We start from the raw sequence: 20440 nt of genomic DNA on the forward strand, positions 1-20440 counted from the left end.
CGAATTTCTTATCAATATATTGTAGAACTTCAGCATTAGGAGTGATTCTTTTGAAAATCCACTTATCAAAATCGAACCCATTTCATCTGGGATGGATATATAGACTCATTTTATGGCGGCGATGCGGGTGGGAGTGGCTCGTTGGAAATCTGAGTTCAATTACTTTCAGGTCTGAGAGGTTTGAGAATATCCGATTCTATATCTCAGAAAAAATGTACAAATTTTCGAAATCCGTGTGAGCTTCAGACAGGTCTGGGCTGGTACAAATTATCTAAGCTTTCCATTGATACCTCATATAAATATACGGTGATTGCCTACATGACAGAGGTGTTATGTTCGTACAACCGCTACTCGTAAAGTTCACCAGCAAATTGATGTATCTATTAATGGAAAGCTTAGATAATTTACGTTACAACTAACATGTTAGGTTCACAGTAACCGTCATCAGTACCAGCGCAGAAATGTCTAAAGTTCACACAGATTTTGTAAATTTTTTTGTTATACATTTTTCCTAACAATTGATGTTCTCAAACTAGGCATGACCTGAAAGTACTTGACCTCAGCTTTTCAACAAGCCCATTCTCACCTGCATCGCTCATGTTTAGCGGCCATAAAATGAGTCTAAAAAACACCTTTTTTCGACCTTCGCAGATCTTCCACCAGCAACCAGCTGTAGTTAGAGACTGTCTAGGGCCCGTTTTGAGGTCTCCTGGCAAAGACCTTTTAATCCATGTATATATCCATCCCAGACGAAATGGGTCCGATTTTGATAGGTGGATTTTCCCTCTAGGGTATATTGTAGTGAGAAATAAATTCGTGTCTTTTGAATAGTAAAACTTTTGTTTGTGACCGTGACCAGAATGAATACTTAAATTTACCGGTTTATCAATATTACTCATTGACGTTCGAAATTTGAGATATAGATATGTTAGTTGAATGTGACAAAGTGACTAGTCGAACTTTTTTAGAATATTTCTTTTTGCTTCATCTGGTGCATCGAAGCTTGGGGAATTCATTTAAGTAATCACATTTCCCAGGAATGGAGCGCACATATCGAACTCATTTCGCAGTAAAATCCTGGCATTGGATATTCGTAAGTAAGTCAAACTTTTGTAAATTTGGCGCTCCAAGAATACAAATTTAATTATGCGATGGTTGGGCTTTACCATTGCCACATTTTAACATTTCATCAAAAGCAATACATTCTTGACAACTTTACTTAAACACTTGAAATACAAAATGGGGGAGGAGGCAGAGGCTGAAAGTCAATATAAGATGTGGACGTCATGGGTATTTATAACCAAAATTGGGAGTAGAGTTTTTTCAAATTTTAAACGGGAGTGGCTGCAATAGCATCAATGTCGCTAATACTTTTAACCCGCCGATGTTGTGAGCGTGGCATCGATGAAAGTCCACTTTGTGTGTCCATAGGTGGTGCACTGACCCGATGACTCGGTGGTGCTGTCGTCGGTAGCGGTGGCGGACCAATTGTTGCATAAATTCCATTTTCACTGCTGCTATAAGATGGTGTTGGTGACGTTGATGTACCGAATTGTTTATCCGGGCGATATTTGCTGTTAAAACGGAAAGCTTTCGACAAGGAACCCTAAATGGAATGTAATATTTCTAGTTATTTCTTCTCCTTCTTCTTTTTTTGAATACTGTGTCAGTTTAGTGAACCAATCTATTAAAAATCTACAATACCTGTGATCCTCTCCATGCACCAAACTTAATGGGAAATGTGCACAGAAAAAAACATAAATGAAATTAAAGTAAGTTTGAAAACGTTTCTATAAAATACTATAAACAGATCATTATCAAGTGCATTTGATATCCACGCCATTGGTCGTATAAATTTATACGTCAGAGAGAACTTTTTTCTCCTTTGTTACGATCTGTCAGTTTTTCTATTTTACGATTTAGTATGGAAATGAAAACTAAAATTGAGATATCTTTGCTGTTTTAAGTGGTTTTTCATATTTTTTTGGACCAAAATGTTTTAAAGTGTGTTTGGAATCGATTGACATTAACAAAATTATAAAATAGAAACAAATATTTTCACACAATCTGTTAATGCCAATCGATTTCAAATACATTTTAAAACATTTTGGTCAAAAAAAAATATGAAAAACCACTTAAAACAGCAAAGATATCTCAATTTTAGTTTTCATTTCCATACTAAATGGCAAAACAGAAAAACTGACAGATCGTAACAAAGTAGAAAAAAGCTCTCTCTGACGTATACATTTATACGACTAATGGCGTGGATTATGCATTTAAGTGTCATTTTCATAAAGCTAAAAAATGACAACTAATTTGACATATCAAATGCACATGATATTGCCTTTGTTTTCGCTACTTGGAACTTCGAAGGAAGGCGTTCTCTGGAAAATGACGCCATTTAATGAAAATAGCGCCCAGTGACGAATTTGAAAAAAATGCGTACAATTCTTAGACATCGTTTTTAATTTATCTACTCCTTTTTTATAGAAATTATAATCTTTTTAAATTCATTAAGTAAGTTGTAACAATAAACATGTATCTTTAGTAAGCTAGGTAATCGATATTATTGTGCAATTTTTAAGTTTTCTTTTTATTATTTATATTCAGTGTAATAGAACATTACGTTCGCGGTTCTAAATTATTACTCTGACAAGTTGGGACGTCGGGTCGTAATGTGGTTTTCCTAATTAGTGTTGAAATATCGCAACTTCGTCACGTATTTCCGTAGTCTTTCAGGAAAAACGTTTTTCCTAACTTCAGCGTGCGTTACGAAAATAACCGATACGTGATTAGACAACGTAAATGCATAATTTTCATATGAGCGAAGCGCCTTTTACACTGCTGTAACACGTAAAAATCTATTAATTCATTGCATGCATTCTACCGGTTTTGAGGTTGGGATTTTTTTATTGTAATGTTCCAACTCGAAGAAAAACCAATTTTCCCTCAGATTCGTCATGTTCTTTCCGAAAGCAAACGACTATAAAATAATGCGTTCAAACTCTCTTAGAGCATCTGTATTGGTTGCTCCATTGCTCTATTTTGACTCAGTTCTTTATTTGTTATTTTGCATAATATACGCGAGGTATGAAGCAACACACGCATTTAATTTATCATTTTTGCATATACACTCGCGGAATTTTGAAAACCGACACATTTTCTGTTTCGTGGTTTACTGGTTCTTTGTGAATTTTGCAAGTATTTTTATATGGAGAAATCAGAAACTCAAGTAAAACACAGAAACAGAAAATGTGTCGGTTTTCAAAATTCCGTGTGTGTAGGTTTGAGCAGTTAGCAAAATTTGTACTTTGTACGAATAGTAAAACAAAGACTAATTAGTTAATTTGACTGTTCGCTCTTTTTCACTAGACTTAAAGCCAGCATTGACTTAACCAGGTACAGACGGCAAGCATATGACCAGTTTTATTATAGGGCCTGTCACTTCTATCGATTAAAGTATTTTTAATCGATTGATTTCAATCTTGTACTTCAATTTTTTTAACATGCATTTTACTGTATAAAGGACCAGAGCTTGTCATTATTTTTGTCGTCGTTATCGATAACAGCCGTATGTGACAAGTTAAAAGATGAAAATTTACCAATTATGTTTCGTATATGTCTTGACATTTTGTAAAAGGAAGCATCACTCTTTTCTACAAGCACAGTGAAAAAGACAGTAATGCTTCCTTTTACGCTTGTGGAATCTTCCTTTCACAACGTGTTCTTTGAGGAAAATGTAGCTTCCTTTTACAAGGTGTTTGTGGAATAGAGTGCTGCTTCCTTTAAGAAAGCGTTTCTAGTAGAGAGTTGTGCTCAGTATTACAAAGTGTTTAAAGAAGAGAGTGATGCTCCCTCTACAAAATGTTTGCAGAAGAGGTGATTATGTCAAAACATAATACGACACATTACCAGTTACAATCTAGTGATTTGAGTTGCGACCAGTGTTTGAAGATGCAGTTGCTCTCATGGATCAACGTGAATATTTCCAATGGCTTTCTACAGTAATATAGTTATTTTCCTAACGCATGCTAAAATTCGTTTTTAGAGAATGAGAGCTCGAGCCCGAGTCGAGTGCTGGAATCGAATTCGCTAAAAAAAAGCTTTTTCGTATAAGTCAGATAGTAACAACGTTTTTCCCAAACGATGTTTGATAAAAGCGACGAAGTCGCGATATTGAAGCACTAGTTAGGAAAAAGTTATGCAAAAAACTAACCGTGACTTATCGACGTGTAAGAATTTTGAGGTACAGTGAACGACATCTCAAATGTCTCACTGTCATTTTTTTCAGAAAATGTCATTGTGAATTTGCAATGACACAATAAAATTCTCAGAAAAATTTGACAGTGAGACATTTGAGATGTCGTTCACTGTACGAAAATATTTGAACGTTTTTTATTATTATTCTTTGATGATCACAGAGAATATATGAAACTGAAGTCCTTGTCGTTTCTTTTTTCAAAGTATCGTTGCAATAAGCTACCCCTTGACGTCAACATTCAAAGTTTACAACTTGGACTAAAAAAATGTATCAACAGACAAGTTCGCTCGATAATTCGTAGCTAACAATTTGGATTTTTTCGTTAATTATCTCCTCAAACATATCTATTAGATTGGTAGTATCGTAGGTAGTATTGTTTACTCAAAGAGCTAATATTGGACTACAGTTTGTTAATCCGAAATCTTGCAATTTATTTTCGCTAATTCAGCCATTTAGCCATAACTTCAACAAATATAGATACATTGCACTTCGGATCTATAGAAGAATCAAAACACCGTCGTCACATACATGTTGTACGGCTTATGAAAATGAAGGCTTGAAAAAACTTTCCTAAATTCACATCGTACGAGACACAAAAGTCCAAACATTATTTTTGGTACTTTTCTATCTTTTGTGTCAAATAATTAATTAATAATTATTATGAATAATGCGATACCAATATCAAATTGATATATTTTGACAAAAGTCTAACGAAAAAGGCTGAAACGTAATTAGCGACGAACGAAAATAACGAAAATTCTACCAACAGATAAAAATTTGCATTCATTAAAGCCATCAGAATCAAACGACAAACTGAGACTATCTACAACATGCGTGATATACTCACTCTAAGACTTCCGCTTGAACGCCGATCCATTGAGTGATATTGTTGTTGTAAGCCACCGGGCCCTGTTATTGGTACTACTGATCCACCAGTTCGAATGCCCTGTCCGAGTTGTGATCTATATGTAACGTATACAAGCACACAAAGGAGAATCAAATAATAAATAACTTAAATCTGTTGAAAATTTAGAAAAAAAAATCGAGTTGAAATTTGTTGCATTTAACGATGACGGTAATATTGAGGACATGATTAACATTAACCTTACTAGTGAGCACCATTTGCAGTTCGGTCACAAATTCTTTTATAATGCAAGTTCTTCTAATCACTCCGTACTGCGTACAGTAATCTCCGGTGTAGTAAACTGTCAAAATTCACTTATTAAACTTAACGAAGAATTTTACTATACGCGTCCCTGCTATCAAAGTGATGACACTTATCACTTTGTAGAAAATGCTTATTGTTTTTTTTAGAGGAGAAATCAACTGATTTGCTAAAAAGTCTTATTGAAAAAACAACACCACGTGTACGTGTAGCATAAATGAATTTGATCACTTTGCCAATGCTACACGAGACAGTGCATCCAAGAAAAAAAAAACTTGACAAAACAAAATTCTTTAAATTCGAAAAATATTTGAACGTTTCCTAGTGTCATCGTCATGTTAAATCAATTTGACATTTTATGACAATGCAAAAAGAGTTGAGAACCAACGAAATTTTTCGTTAACTTTACACTGCCGTCTAAATCAGCAGTAACATTTGTTAGTTCTACGTGCGTACATGTAGATCGCATCTGTTAGACCCCCCCCAGCCATGAAAAGCGTACGTAACTTCTGGCAAAAATCAAAGGGATAGGAATTGTAGATATCCAGGACATATTTAACTTAACTTAATTCGGGGCCTTGAGTCCTTCTGTTCTAAGTCTTGCGGCCTTCCAAAATATATTTTGGACGACAGTGTAATTTTCAGGCAACACTAATTGCAGAATGTAAAAATAAATTATAATAAGAACAAGAGTCTCTAGTTTAAGGTGCAGGCTGTCATAGAAGCGTTCGACAAACAGGCATTAAGAATATCAAAAATTACATTTATGTTGCTGTTATCATTTAAAATAAAGCTAAAAATAGGTATGCTAAATTCATTGACACAATTGTGCTTGATTAAAAAATAATAATAATAATGAAAACAGTAAACGAAAAAGGATGTTTTAGGCAACCACTGTGTAATCGATTTTTAAATATAATTTTACTTTCAATGGAAACATTTTGAAGTGACATAACAGGCAATAGAAATGATTCTAAGAAAAATAATTCACTAAATATTGAACAATGAAAATGGAAAACACCAAAAAAAACGACAATGCACATCGATAAAAATAAAATTATCACAATTCCAATTCGTGTAAATAGTTTACTATTAAATGATCGACATATTGTCAAAGAATCTGATTTGGAATCAAATCGTCTGTTAGCAAATGGTACTTTGCATCAACTACGAAATGGATATGTGAAGTGGCTTTTTTGATCAGTTGGCGAAATTTCTTTGGATTATTATAAAGTGTAAAGGGAGATCGAAATGAGTGTCATGAAACTATATTACACACATTAATTTACAACATATGTATGTACATGAAATAAACAGGCAATAGGGCGATTTTGTCTTTCATGTAAGCTTGTCTAATTTGGTTTTGGAGAGTCGTTTATGTCAATTATGGTGGTGTGTAGAGGTGTTTCGTTAACGAATTTAACTTTCAAGAACATTGTGTAGTGTATGCATTTTGAGTTTCTGATTGATTTTGATTACATTTTTAACCTAAAAAATCCTCAATTTTCTCGTCTTCATTATTTCGGTTTTGATTTTATTTGATTTAGAGAGGATTTTTGTGCCTCAGCAGAAAGTTGTATCATTGCGTCACTGATTATGTACGTTTATCTTCGTTTCACAGAACGTGTCTGATCTCCATTATATTTCTTTCAAAAGTGGAGAGGTGATTTTTATAGTCAGTTTGAGACCGAGATCTGTTTTGTAACAATAAATGTCTTTAGAAAAATCATTGCCTAAATTCGATGTAAAAACCTAGGTCTGGAAATTTACGTTCACTTACGTTCTGCGCTCACAACACTGTCGACACAAAAGGATTACTGCGACACACAAAAATCTCTTGATATAATATGTTTGAATCAGCTATAGCTATTTTTAATTATTTATTTTAATTTCTAATTATTTTAGCTAATAAATATAATTCATAAGATATTCATCGTGTCAATAATATGACTTTGATTTCGTTACAACTTTTCTTACATTTTGTTCAAGTTTTTTTTGTCTACAGTGGCCGACTTTCAATTTTGTGCACTATTTCGATTCAGCTGTTTGACCAACTGACCCATGTAAACAAACAAAGTCAATTAATTTTATACGCAGGAGTAGATAAAAATGGGAACAATGGGCTGACATTGTATGCCATGGATTCCAAACATGTTTTGAATGGAAAGCATATTTCGCATAGAAAATATATTTCGCCTGCGAAACTTTTTTTTGTCATGGCCCTACGTTAGTGAAGGGCCGTGACGCAAGTCCGTTCACACTGAAAAATTTGACAAAAAAAAATTTCCGCAGGACTGAGGAACTTTTCCCCCTTTGCTCCTACTACCCCCAAAGTATTTTATTCGTAATGTGGGCGTCCATACGAGTTCAACGAGCTATCACACGCCTCATAAGGTTAAAGTTTGGCCGAGATATTAAATTTCAAAACTTGGAAATTTGTAGAAATTTGTATGAAGAAATTCATTTTCATACATTTTGAAATTGATGAATTTTACCAACCTTTGTCACTCTGTCACTCTGTTAACCGAAACTTTTGAATTTACCGGCGGATTTGGCTGAAATTTTCAGGGTATGTTAAGGTCGTAATTCTAAGAAACCTATTTGAAGGAATTTTTATAAAAGCTTATAATTTCGGAGTTATGAGCGTGTTAAGCTATTGAGCTATGGAACCTATAACTCGGAAAATATGGCAGATAGAAAGTTCGTTTAAAAGACAAATTTATAGAGTTTCAGATTTCATTCGACACGTGTTTCATGTTTTCCTAAAAAGTCGTCTATTTGGGAGCTATGAGCGTTTTAAGTGCGAGCTATGTCAGCCATAACTCGGAAAATAGAGCAGATGGAAACTTCGTGTAAAAGACAAATTTATAGAGTTTTAGATTCTAGTCGATGCGTGCTTCATGGTTTCCCTAAAAAGTCGCTTATTTTGGAGATATGGGCGTTTTAAGTACGAACTATGTCATCCATAACTCGGAAAATACGGCAGGTGGAAACTTCGTGTAAAAGACAAAGTTATAGAGTTTTAGATTCTAGTCGATGCGTGTTTCATGGTTTCCCTAAAAAGTCGCTTATCTTGGAGATATGGGCGTTTTAAGTGCGAGCTATGTCAGCCATAACTCGGAAAATACAGCAGATGGAAACTTCATGTAAAAGACAAAGTTATAGAGTTTTAGATTCTAGTCGATGCGTGTTTCATGGTTTCCCTAAAAAGTCGCTTATCTTGGAGATATGGGCGTTTTAAGTGCGAGCTATGTCAGCCATAACTCGGAAAATACAGCAGATGGAAACTTCGTTTAAAAGACAAATTGATAGAGTTTACATTCTAGTCGACACGTGTTTCATGGTTTTCTTAAAAAGTTGCTTATTTGGGAGCTATGAGCGTTTTAAGTGCCTCAAATTTTCGATTTTGGTCAAATTTTCGATATTCGTGAATTTATCGATTTTAGACTTTTCGATTTTCATCAAATTTTTGAATTCCGTAAAATTTTCGATTTTCGTCAAATGAAAGCTGGAAGGTTGAGATCAAAGAGAAAGTTATACAGTTTTCTAAGGAGAATATTTTCGTTCAAACTGCATAGTATAATTGTCTATTATCTTCGACCCAATTCTAAAAAATCACAACTTACAAAGGAGCTGATATCGCCCAAAACCACTTGCAGTGGAGGTGTGACGCAAGTCCTGTTATGCACTTACAAAAGAACTGATATCGGTGTAGGTGACGCTTACAGATTCTACACGCAAAAAGATATGCGTCACAAATGGCAGCTGATGAGCAAAGTACGCGAAAGTTTTATCAAGAAAAATCTTACCAGAAAAATTTTAGGAAGAAAATTATAATAAAAAAGTTTGCGTCACAAGTGGCAGATGTTGAGGAAGGAAAATTTTTATAATTAGGTTCCAAACAAATTTTTTTTTTATTTTTCTTCGTTGCAGAACATTATTATAAGACACTTTGCTTCGTATTATATGCCAAAAAAATGTTTACTTTTTTTTATAAACCATTTTGAAAACCCAAAAAATAACGAAAAAAACGAATTGACGAAACGAAATACACTCCGGAGTGTATTCCGATTCGAATTTTCATGATTTTTTGCGTGTTCAAAGTGTTCTATAAAAAAAATTAATCATTTTTTTGGCATATAATACGAAGCAAAGTATCTTATAATAATGTTCTGCACCGAAGAAAAATTAAAAAAATATTTGTTTGGAACCTAATTGTGAAATATATTGCTTTAAAGATTGGAATTCAAACGGAAGAAAGCCGAATCATCTGCCACTTGTGACGCAAACTTTTTTATTATAATTTTCTTCCTAAAATTTTTCTGGTAAGATTTTTCTTGATAAAACTTTCGCGTACTTTGCTCATCAGCTGCCATTTGTGACGCATATCTTTTTGCGTGTAGAATCTGTAAGCGTCACCTACACCGATATCAGTTCTTTTGTAAATGCATAACAGGACTTGCGTCACACCTCCACTGCAAGTGGTTTTGGGCGATCTATTTATGCAGGACAGTGGAACATAAAGTGATTATAACTCAAAAATTTCTTTTGAATCTATCTTCTAGTCTCTTCCATGCCATCGAACTTCTCATTGGTTCTTCGTCATTGCTTCTCACTTTTCCTTTGAATTCCGATGATTCGATAATCTGTCGACAATACATAAGCAACTCTTGATGATCGGACGTTCTCGAGAGCATATGTTTCACAACACAACTTTAAGCATTGACAGCAAATTTTCGAATTTTGGTATTCACCTTCTCGTTGATTTTTCTGTGCGATATTTCAAAGTTTTAGCATCTAACTTATTGTGATAAGACTTAAAGTCTAAAAAGATTTTTGCTTATAAATCGCATAAATATTTACGTTATATAATGAATGCACAGAATTCGGATTGGAAAAAAATTGATCGCACGATGTTAGTGATACATTCGACTCACATAAGACTATCTTTAGTTGTATTGTTAGCGATAATAAACAAACAACTGTTACCATTTTTATCTTCCTGATTATAACATTTACTGACTTTGTTTACGTGGGCCAGCTGGTCGAACAGCTGAATCGAAATAGTGCACAAAGTTGAAAGTCGGCCACTGTATTACATCTGCTGAATTCTTTGTTGCATGACAAAAGTTGTTTAGCAATATTGACTGCTGTTTTCTACATTTAATATTTAATTATCGCAGAGTACAATTCTATATGAATTTATCTTCCAATAATTTTAGAATTTCGTATATTTTCCATTTGACATTCGTCCATTTGACAAAACACTACATACCTGCATAAGGTATGAATGGTTATTACTCCTTATTCAAATTAAAATAATAGTCGCAAAGCGGTTTACGTACCTTGCCGGCAGTACAAGCGCATCAAACTCAGTGCACAAATGGCGCCGAATAATATTTTTCGATGGGGGAATACCCAACGCCGTTGCAATCGTTTCGCCAGAAAACGATGGTTCTAGTACTACAAGACCACCATGTACTCCACTGTCTGAAATTTCAGTATTGCTTTTTAAACAAAATACTTTTCTAACAAGATATTGGGTGTAGCGTTTGCACAAAATGTTTTAGATGTTTTTAAGGCATAGCCGAAATCCACTCAGCAGGTGCATCTGATCGTTTTGCGGAAGAAATTTTTCTCCAAACTATCATTTAGTGCTGCCGCTCGATTTTTTGAAAACTTGTTATCAGACAAATTTGGCGCTTTACGTTGAGTTTGATCACAAAATCGACTGAACCCTTAGGAAACTAATTTGTAAAAACGCTACACCCTACTAGATACTACCTTTCAGATTGTCGGCATATTCACCCAAGTCAATGGATCGCGCCCAACGAATAAATCGTTGATTCGTCCAAACGATGGGATCAGCATCGACCGTTTCGCATTGCAGTCGTCTCATAGCCAACGTTTGTCGATCGTATTTAAGAATTCGAAGGACATGTATACCTGAGAAAATTCGTATCGATTAAATCAACTAAGCTGTGCCAGTGGAAAACGATTCTGTAACATACCGTGAACGATACTAGCTTGATGGAATTTCCTTGTGACATTAAGAAATTTTTCCAATTCTTTCTTTGACAGCGTGTCTAGCATTCGTGCATCGACCAATGAATGCAGAAACGTTTCCGTATACTGCATTAATCCGATATCTGGCAGCCATTCCGAAGCAACCCATCTAAAACCGAACAAAAAAGGATTAACAGTTGAACTTGTCAGTTTGCATTCGTTTCGTCAACACTAACGTATGCCCTAATTGGCCAATAGTAGCGTATCTGATCAAGTCCGGGCGTCTCTGTTCCTCAATGGCCAGACGCAATTTCTTTCTGTGCATTGGATGTGTTAATCCCAATCCGGTTTCCAATTCTCCATCGTTCAATTCCAACAAGACTTTACCGCTTTTTACGTTCTCCGAACACTTGCTACTGTATTGAGGCATACCGAGTGCTACTTCCAACCAAGCCAGTACTTGAGATGCTCTCCAGCGTTCGATTGGTAATGCTGATGCTTCACGTAGGAGACGTAATTTCTCAGTGTATCCTTCTTCAGTTAATGGGCTCCATTGAAATTCCGAGCACTCAGTGTCAGCCTGTGTCTTATTACGATTTCTTGTTCTAGCGAAAACTCTTGATATGCTACCCCAAGTTCCACCTCTTCCCGATCGAGACCCTAATCCAGAACTGGACTTCGGTTGAATTCGTCTAGTAACTGGTGGACATTCAGACTCGATTGGTGAGCCCTGTAAATGCTCTACCGATCTAGACAACGTTCCACTGTCTATTGATCGAGAAAATGTTCCTACGTTCAGTGGAGACAGTGTAGGACTTCTTTCTTTGGGTGTTCCATCTGAAAAGGGATTTTTTACAGTTTTCATATGTATTGAAAATGCTATTTCTTTGGTGTTACATTGATACATATGATGACTTGACACGAGCGATATACTATCAGGATCAACAGTTATGCATGGTCCATTATCACATGGACCATCACTTAAATTCATATCACCCGTCGCACTTTCTCTATCACTACTTCCTCGCACTCCCGAATCAGCACTACAGGATCCTCTTTCGCCAGCTCCACCACTACTACTTGATGGTCCAGCCATATGCGACATCATTCCAGATGGAGGCGTTAGTGGAGCGAATGATAACAGACTTTCCTGATCGGACATACATCCGGACAACTGGCGACGAGCCTATGATAGAATGATTACGAAAAAATACAGGAAAAAAATCAAAACGCTAACCTCTTGTAGCTGCTCCTGTATTCGCTGTAATTGTATATCTCGAGCATTTAACTGGGCAGCAAGTGCTAGTGATCGTTCTGATTCTTCTCTGGCATGCTTCAACAGTGACCAGCGTTCCCGCTCTCTTTCGGAAGATACTTTTGCATTAGTTGATTCAGTCTCACGTATACGATGCTCAAAATTTCGAATAAAATCTCGCAGCTCCTGTTCCTTGTCTTGTAATGAAGCACATAGTTGTTTGACATGCGCTAGCAGATCACTCTTATCAGCTTTGAGTCGTTTGCGTTCATTACGTAGATCTTGAAAGAATTCGGAAATTTTGGTTTAGACGTTTACTACATGAATATATCGTCAAGATTTTTACTTGTAATTTGATCTTTGGCTTTTTTCAATTCGGATTCCAGTCTTTCGATTCGACTTTTGTCATCTGTAGAATGACCGTCAGCACTATTACTGTCTGACAAATATACGCCACCGATAGCTCCATCATCGGAGTTTTGTAGTAGCTTTTTCAAACGATTTATTTCATACGTTAGTCGTTCATTTTCCAATCTAAGTTTCATCGATTGTGATGAATCTGTAAATCAGACAAATCCAATTATCACCGCTCGCAACGTAGGCCAAAGTGAATTAGGGAACGGAACATTGTTGGACTATTAGTTCAAAAAGATAGATTGAAAGCTCACCACTATCGAACGAATGCTCCTTGGCGGAATTGATATCGCTTCGATTGCCATATACATTCTCCATTTTGTCGTCCTTATTACTCAATTCTAATTGCCTATCACTACCAAAGTCATCATCGCTATTACTATAGTTGAGTTGAATGTTATTAGCATTGCTTTTGTCTATAGTAATTAGTTGATACTTATTGTTTATCTCAATGGCTGAATGGGACACTTCACCCTCATCTTTCGGTATCACATTGTTTTCATTTCTATTTAAATTACTACCACTGCATCCTCCGTCACCATTCATATATTCGGCTGTAGTTGTCTTGTTGATTGTCGTCGTGGATTCATTCATTGAATCAATATTGCTGGGTGCCAGTTTCTTATTGTGACTGTTGTCGATATGGTCTGTTGACAACTCTATTGTTGTTTCTGCTGCGCTTGTTGTGCTATCCAAAGATATTATTGATTTGATTGGCTTATTGTTGTTCACAGGCCTGTCGGGTGCGTCCACTGATTTTGTTTTCTAGAAAAGAAATTTTAAATTAAGAGAACTATTCATTTAGCTATGGACCACAACTTTATCTGTCCGTTGATTTTTATAACATTTTAAGTGCTAGTCAGATATCTGACCTTTATGTAACGGATGCGGATATGATTTGTCAAATGACAAAGAAACAGCTAGCCTAGACTAAATACTATTGAGCAATTTGAAGGTTGAATGAGTCATTGGGGAGGAAATTGAAAACCTCTGCTTTGATTAACAAAAATTACTATCAGGCTATTATTTTACACGCGCGCACCTAATGAGTATGTATGTAATCGAAAGACCTAATATTTAATATAATTTCCCAAAAAACCTACCGCATCAGCAGTAATTTGTTTGCCAAGTGACGCATTAATTTTATCTGGATTTCGAGGAGGCGGTTCCGGTGGTTCGGATGCTGCCATTGTTGGTACAATACTTCCATTTAGTTGCATTTTTTTTATTTTCTCATATGACCACCATCAAAACGATCACACAACGATCTAAAAAAGAAAACAAAAATATTACTATCCTACTACTTTCTGGGAAAGCAGAAACATGTTTCCACATTTTTATAGATTTTGCCCATTTTCCAAATATGAGAAAATGTGAAGTGGAAACTACGATAGCAAATACTGGGACAGACACTATTTTCTAATTGTTTATTGATCAAAGAACAGGCCTGTCGAACCAATAACATATCAATAATTGACTTTTCTGCTTTATAATGTTAATCTGTTTTTTTTCCAAAATTGGTATGTACTGTACGTCGACTTACTAAGCTATAAAATAGTATTTCTCGTATCAAACCAGGAAATGACGATTTTTTCAGCACCATTCGAGGAAATCGAGTAAGGAAAATTAGGACGTGTACTGGACAACTGAAATAGACAAAACACATCAATTTACTTGAAAAAATTCAAACTTCACATTCACCATATTAAATTTGTTCAATCATATAGTCATGGAAAAATTCATTCAAAACCGTTCTCACACGATAAATCGTAAAGAAATGTTGGAAGTTACAATTGAATAACTTTATAAAGTGAATGAACGTAGTAGTCAGTCTAAATAAGAAGAATATATATAGTAAGCCTAGATAAGTTTGTAAAACATTTCTTAATGAAAAATCATGGCAAAATAGGTCGTATTTCAGTTGTCGGATGCACAAAACGTTGTTCGTACCTCGACAGGAAATGGATTTTTTCAGCACCAGTCCTACAGTTTGTTCATTTCATTTTTACACAGTTTTAGATATATCAGAGTTTTAAATGTACCCAGTCAATTAAGTTCTTCCCAAATTATGAATTTTTGGCGCAAAATTTAAAATTTCTATCGCGAATTCAAATATTGCGCAATTTGGGAAGAACTTAATTGACATTAAAAACTCTGACATATCGACAATCTTTAGAAACTGTGTAAAAATGAAATGAACAAACTGTAAGTTTTCCTTACGAGCGAAGCGAAATCGTCATTTCCTGTCTTGGTACGAAAAATACTATTCTCGCACGATATATCGTTTGGAAAACCCTGACATTTATTAACAAAAAAGCATGGCAAAATATGCCATATTTCAGCTGTCGGGTGCACAAAAGCATTTTATGTACAGTAAATCATCGATATAATATAGGGTAGATGAGTAATGTCAAAGCAACTTTATGCGGAAAGATCACATGGATGTATGTGTAACGTAACTTACGTTTTGAGAAAGCGCGCGAAATAATGTCATACAAATATTTGAAAATAATTGAAACTCTGCATTTCTCAATTTCCTTTTTCTCTTCGTTTTGTGTTGTGATTCGTATTTTTTGCACTTGTGTGTGTGTGTGTGCTATATTTCTGAAATTTCGTTCTTCGTGTCTTATTATCTACAGATAATTAATTTACAAATAAAATATTTCGCTCAAATCTCTCGTGGGTGGGATTGTTCCCAAAATTGAAGCTACATTTCCTTTCTGAATTGCGATGCTGATTCTTTGAATTAAATACGATGTAGCTCGCTTTTCACCAGTAGCATCAGTAATTTTACTTCCAATGCTTTTTATCAAATCCATTCCAAGCTTTCCTATGACCCCTGATGTTTCAGTAGCAATAGGAATGAAAATGAAATGATGGGCCAAATCCGAATAATGACTGATTTTTTGCCTCTCGGCTTGTTTCGCTACATAACCGACATGATTGGATGATCCATTCAGATACGAAGGCGCAAAAGTGTCCCTGCATGTAAAATCCCACAGCAGTGACCTCCCTCTCGCCCATGGGATTAGAGTCATTCCGTCTGGAAGTTTTCCATCTGGCCGAGAACACCCAGGTGGTTCGAGAATAGCCGGCACTTGACCTGATTTCAATTATCTACAGTATATTATGTCGATGCAGTAAACATACGATGTGTTGTCAACCTCGGCTTCGCCTCGGGTTGACAATTTTCACATATATTGCGCAAAATTTCCATTGAGGCACATGTTAACAAAATAGCTATTCTAACATTGGCAAAACTAAATTCTGGACAAGGTATTGAATATATAAAAAGAGCAATAACTCAAAATGAGCTACTTCGATCAGTGTGTGTTACAATTTCTATAAAAAGTACAAACCTAACCCAGCTGCACTCATAAAATTGTTAGGGCTTTCTATCATAATCGAATATTTCATGAAACTAAATGGTATGCTGTACTACATTCAACAAAGTTTTAAAAGGAAATATTCATTTGCTGGATGTAAAAGCTTTTGGAAGCAGTTTTTTTTTACCATAAAAACGTTTTCAATTTATGAGTGGTTCACCTGCAGTTATTTTTTTAAATGTATAAATTGGATGGAAATTTAATTTCATTCTTTTGCAGGCACTTTCCGTTATCAATGTGTATAGCTATTTATGTTATAAAAGAAGGTTCAAAGTTTGATACTATATTCTTCCAATGTAGCGAAATATTTGTTATCTGTCTAGAACGATAATCTCGAGCTTATCGCTCTAGGGAGTTTTTGTTTATCTCGATATATCTGTTCTCGACAGATACAATTAATATGCACCTATTGCCAGACTGTTATTTTGACGTATAGGCATTACGGCCCACGCCTTCGGCTAGGGCAATAATGTCCTACACGTCAAAATACAAATCTTGGCAACAGGTGCATAATATATATTTTATCAATTTCAATTTGTTTTCCGTTGTTAAACTTCCGAAACCTTCAAGTCCATATTCTTTGGAAAAGTACTTTTTGTGTTCTCAGTTTTCTTGCAAATTTGCGGCAAGAATTTAATTAACCATAAATTATAAATTAAATACAAGGACTCGTGTGAATTACGGTCCGTACTGCGCTCTGGCCGCAAACTTCCCACTCGTATAAGTTGTATATTATTCTGTTTCATAGTCTTATTCTCAGCGCTAATCAGTAGAATATAAAAAGGACGATAGATGCTTTTCTCTTACTTTTATTTATTTTGAGGTTTTTTGTGGTTTTTAATTGCTGAACGAGCCTCAGATATGCATCTATAGTTTCAGTCAGAAAAAAGGCGTGGATCGACTGAATTTTCTACGTAGATTTTTGCAATTTGTGTATATTTTGACTGTACAGAAGATTTGGCCCTATTCCCGTTAGCTGACGGTTAACCTTGATGCTTCCATAAATTTACTCAATAAATTTAACTGACAGCTCATAAGTTTAATAACGCTGACAAGAATTGGTCCAATTTTTTTTTCACTCTGAATAACCGTTTCCAAGAGTCATAACATAATAATATGTCAACACTCTGGAGAGCATGAGATATTATCTCTCATTGAGATAACCTACAAATTGACGTTTGTAAGTGAATAACCCGAATAACCATATAGATCGAACTTTAAAGAACTCGAAAGGGAAGTAATAATTTTAATGAAACAATTATTTGTTTACAATAGTATTCTAAATCTAAATAATTTTTTGTTAACAAATTCCAATGTCCCATTGTACTCCACGACTCTATGGACATAAAAGTTCGTTTCACCATACAACGTTCACAAGTAGCAAGTAACAAATTTTTAACGAAAGAATGTTACATTTGTAACTTAGTAGAGCATCTTAAATTTTCAATTAAACACCTTGCCTTGATTCGATTGAAAATGTCACTGCATTCTGAGCGGAATTCAAATCGAACTTGCTTATAAATATTGGAACAGAAAGGCTATCAATACTATTTCTCTATTGACTATCTTGGATTTAGATAAAATTGAGAAGTAGGTCAATGTACTTAAAGCTCTTATGGTCGATGCTAAAATGCCGTAAACATAACATTGTTGGATGTTTGTTATGTTGTGCCACACCCTAAAACACTAACGAAGATATTTTTATAAGGACAAATATTATAATTAATAATTCAATTACGTACCAATTGGACAAATGATCAAAATGTTACCAATTTGAAGCGGAGTCGGTAAACACATCGGAAGATATTTTCTTCATTTGTCCCATTATTGTTAAGTGAAGTACTCAGAAGCTGGGGTTAACTTTCCTCGCCATGGTTTATAGTGATCCTCACCTAACCATTTTTAGGTAGAACAATTGACAAAAATCAAGAAAAACCGAGCCAAATATCCTCTATCTTCAAAATTTTACAGCAATATTACAGCTGGGCTGTAAGGGGAAGTACGCACACAAATCTCAAAACACTTTGCAGTTAATGCGTTTAGTACCACCCAACCGTCGAGTATTATAGCTAACCTTTATTTATTGTGAAAACATCGCGCACGTTTTCGCATTTGAAAGTGTTTACCTCTCATGTTCTAAAATGCTTTCTATGACAGTCACAGGGGTGTGTAACTTTGAACAATTTTTATTGTCGCTGCTTAGAACTTTTTTGATTTTTGTACCAGCCCTGTTGAATGTCGTTCAAAAACATCGACTCGTTTTTTAATTTTCTGAATGTTATAGTTTTCGGCAACAACGATTTTCTGTTATAGAGGGATTCTTTTGAAAAGCCGCCTACCAAAATCGGACCCATTTCGCCTGGGATTGATATATACATGGTTTGAAAGGTCTTTGCCAGTAGACCTCAAAACAGGCCTCACACGGTCTCTAGCCACACCTGGTTGCTGGTTGAATATCTCCGAAGTTGGTAAAATGGTGATATCCGAATTTTTTGGCCGTCATAGACGATCGTCCCGGGCGAGAGTGGGCTCGTTGGAAAGCTGAGTTCAAGTAGTTTCGGGTCATGCCTAGTTTAATTTAATTCATTGATATATGTTTGCAGAAATCTCCAAGAAAAATTTTCAAAATCTGTGTGAACTTTAGACAGGTCTGGGCTGGTACTGATGACGCTTAATGGGAACCTAACATGCTAGTCGTAACATACATTGTCTAAGCTTTCCATTGATACCCCATTTGCAGTGCTGGTGATTGCTGGCGAGTTTTACGAGTAGCGGTTGTGCTAACATAAAATTCTGTTATGTCGGCAATCACCAACACTGCAAATGGGGTATCAACGGAAAGATTAGACAATGTATGTTACGACTAGCATGTTAGGTTCCCATTAAGCGTCATCAGTACCAGCCCAGACCTGTCTAAAGTTCAAACAGATTTTGAAAATTTTTCTTGCAGATTTTTGCAAACATATATCAATGAATTAAATTAAACTAGGCATGACCCGAAACTACTTGAACTCAGCTTTCCAACCCCGGGACGATCGTTTATAACGGCCAAAAAATTCGGATAAAAATCACCATATTACCAACTTCGGAGATGTTCAACCAGCAACCAGGTGTGGCTAGAGACCGTGTGAGGCCTGTTTTGAGATCTACTGGCAAAGACCTTTCAAACCATGTATATATCAATCCCAGGCGAAATGGGTCCGATTTTGGTAGGCGGCTTTTCAAAAGAATCCCTCATAGTAACTTTTAATTGTCTTCGGCAATTGCCTAAAATCGATGATATTTTACGACAATTTTTATGGTAAAGTACATATATCATTACAAACTATGTCCACATGGGTTATAAAAGGCGACACGCGAAATGTGCCATTATCGACTGGAAAACGAACTAGAACACTGGACGTATGTCGTCAATGTTGGGTACAATTCGATGTAACGTTTCGCTAAATATAGAACAGATCATTTTTCTACTGTCGGAGACAAATAAAACTTGAGGTAAGGTTTGGCCGCCGTTCATTTTTCCTTTTTTCTGACCTCATAGTCATCCGTTTTCATTCCGTTTTGCATCCGTGAACGTGACAATTTTCATTTCAAACAATGTGCTCTATTGTACTCTCTAAATTCCAAATGTCATGTACACGGAGGCAAAACGGATGACTGTGAATTCAGACTTACTCTCATATCCATGGGCGCGTACAGAAATTGTATTTCTTTCACTGGCGTTAACTTTTGTCGCTCAGTTAATACTGTCAAAGTTAACTGTAAGGTGAAGAATTCAAGGCTGTATACTTTGGGGAGGTCACGCAGATGCAGATACGCGGGTTACACACCACGTTTCATATAAAAAATTCACCACGCCATACAAATTCGATTTTGGTGAATTTGTTTGTATGGAAGAGGTGTGTTCCCGCGTATCTAATAAAATGGCGATCTGCGTGACCTCCCCAAAGTAT

At 35.6% G+C, this 20440-nt stretch overlaps 1 protein-coding gene and 1 long non-coding RNA gene across 5 annotated transcripts in view; one reads left to right on the plus strand and one right to left on the minus strand.

Moving 5' to 3' along the window:
• LOC119083565 (kazrin) overlaps window positions 1-20440 on the minus strand; it is a 26357-nt gene continuing 5917 nt past the window's right edge. The window contains exons 1-13 of one of the 4 annotated variants that reach the window (XM_037193303.1): window positions 14645-14734; window positions 14205-14369; window positions 13356-13866; window positions 13034-13246; window positions 12670-12968; window positions 12330-12618; window positions 11669-12269; window positions 11438-11601; window positions 11211-11372; window positions 10772-10916; window positions 5109-5223; window positions 1705-1728; window positions 1-1606 (exon numbers count right to left, since the gene is read on the minus strand). In XM_037193303.1, the coding sequence (XP_037049198.1) occupies window positions 1331-1606; window positions 1705-1728; window positions 5109-5223; window positions 10772-10916; window positions 11211-11372; window positions 11438-11601; window positions 11669-12269; window positions 12330-12618; window positions 12670-12968; window positions 13034-13246; window positions 13356-13866; window positions 14205-14321 (2916 nt within the window). In that variant the 5' untranslated portion in view covers window positions 14322-14369; window positions 14645-14734 and the 3' untranslated portion in view covers window positions 1-1330. Of the gene's footprint in view, window positions 1607-1704; window positions 1729-5108; window positions 5224-10467; window positions 10702-10771; window positions 10917-11210; window positions 11373-11437; window positions 11602-11668; window positions 12270-12329; window positions 12619-12669; window positions 12969-13033; window positions 13247-13355; window positions 13867-14204; window positions 14370-14644; window positions 14735-20440 lie in introns of those variants that run through there. The other 3 variants (XM_037193302.1, XM_037193304.1, XM_037193305.1) reach the window with 3 other exon arrangements.
• LOC119083587 overlaps window positions 13305-20440 on the plus strand; it is a 16652-nt gene continuing 9516 nt past the window's right edge. Inside the window, exon 1 of the long non-coding RNA XR_005088891.1 lies at window positions 13305-13316. This is a non-coding gene — a long non-coding RNA (uncharacterized LOC119083587). The remainder of the gene's footprint in view (window positions 13317-20440) is intronic.

This window comes from Bradysia coprophila, unplaced genomic scaffold, assembly GCF_014529535.1.
Source record: "Bradysia coprophila strain Holo2 unplaced genomic scaffold, BU_Bcop_v1 contig_70, whole genome shotgun sequence".
Lineage (NCBI taxonomy): Eukaryota > Metazoa > Arthropoda > Insecta > Diptera > Sciaridae > Bradysia > Bradysia coprophila.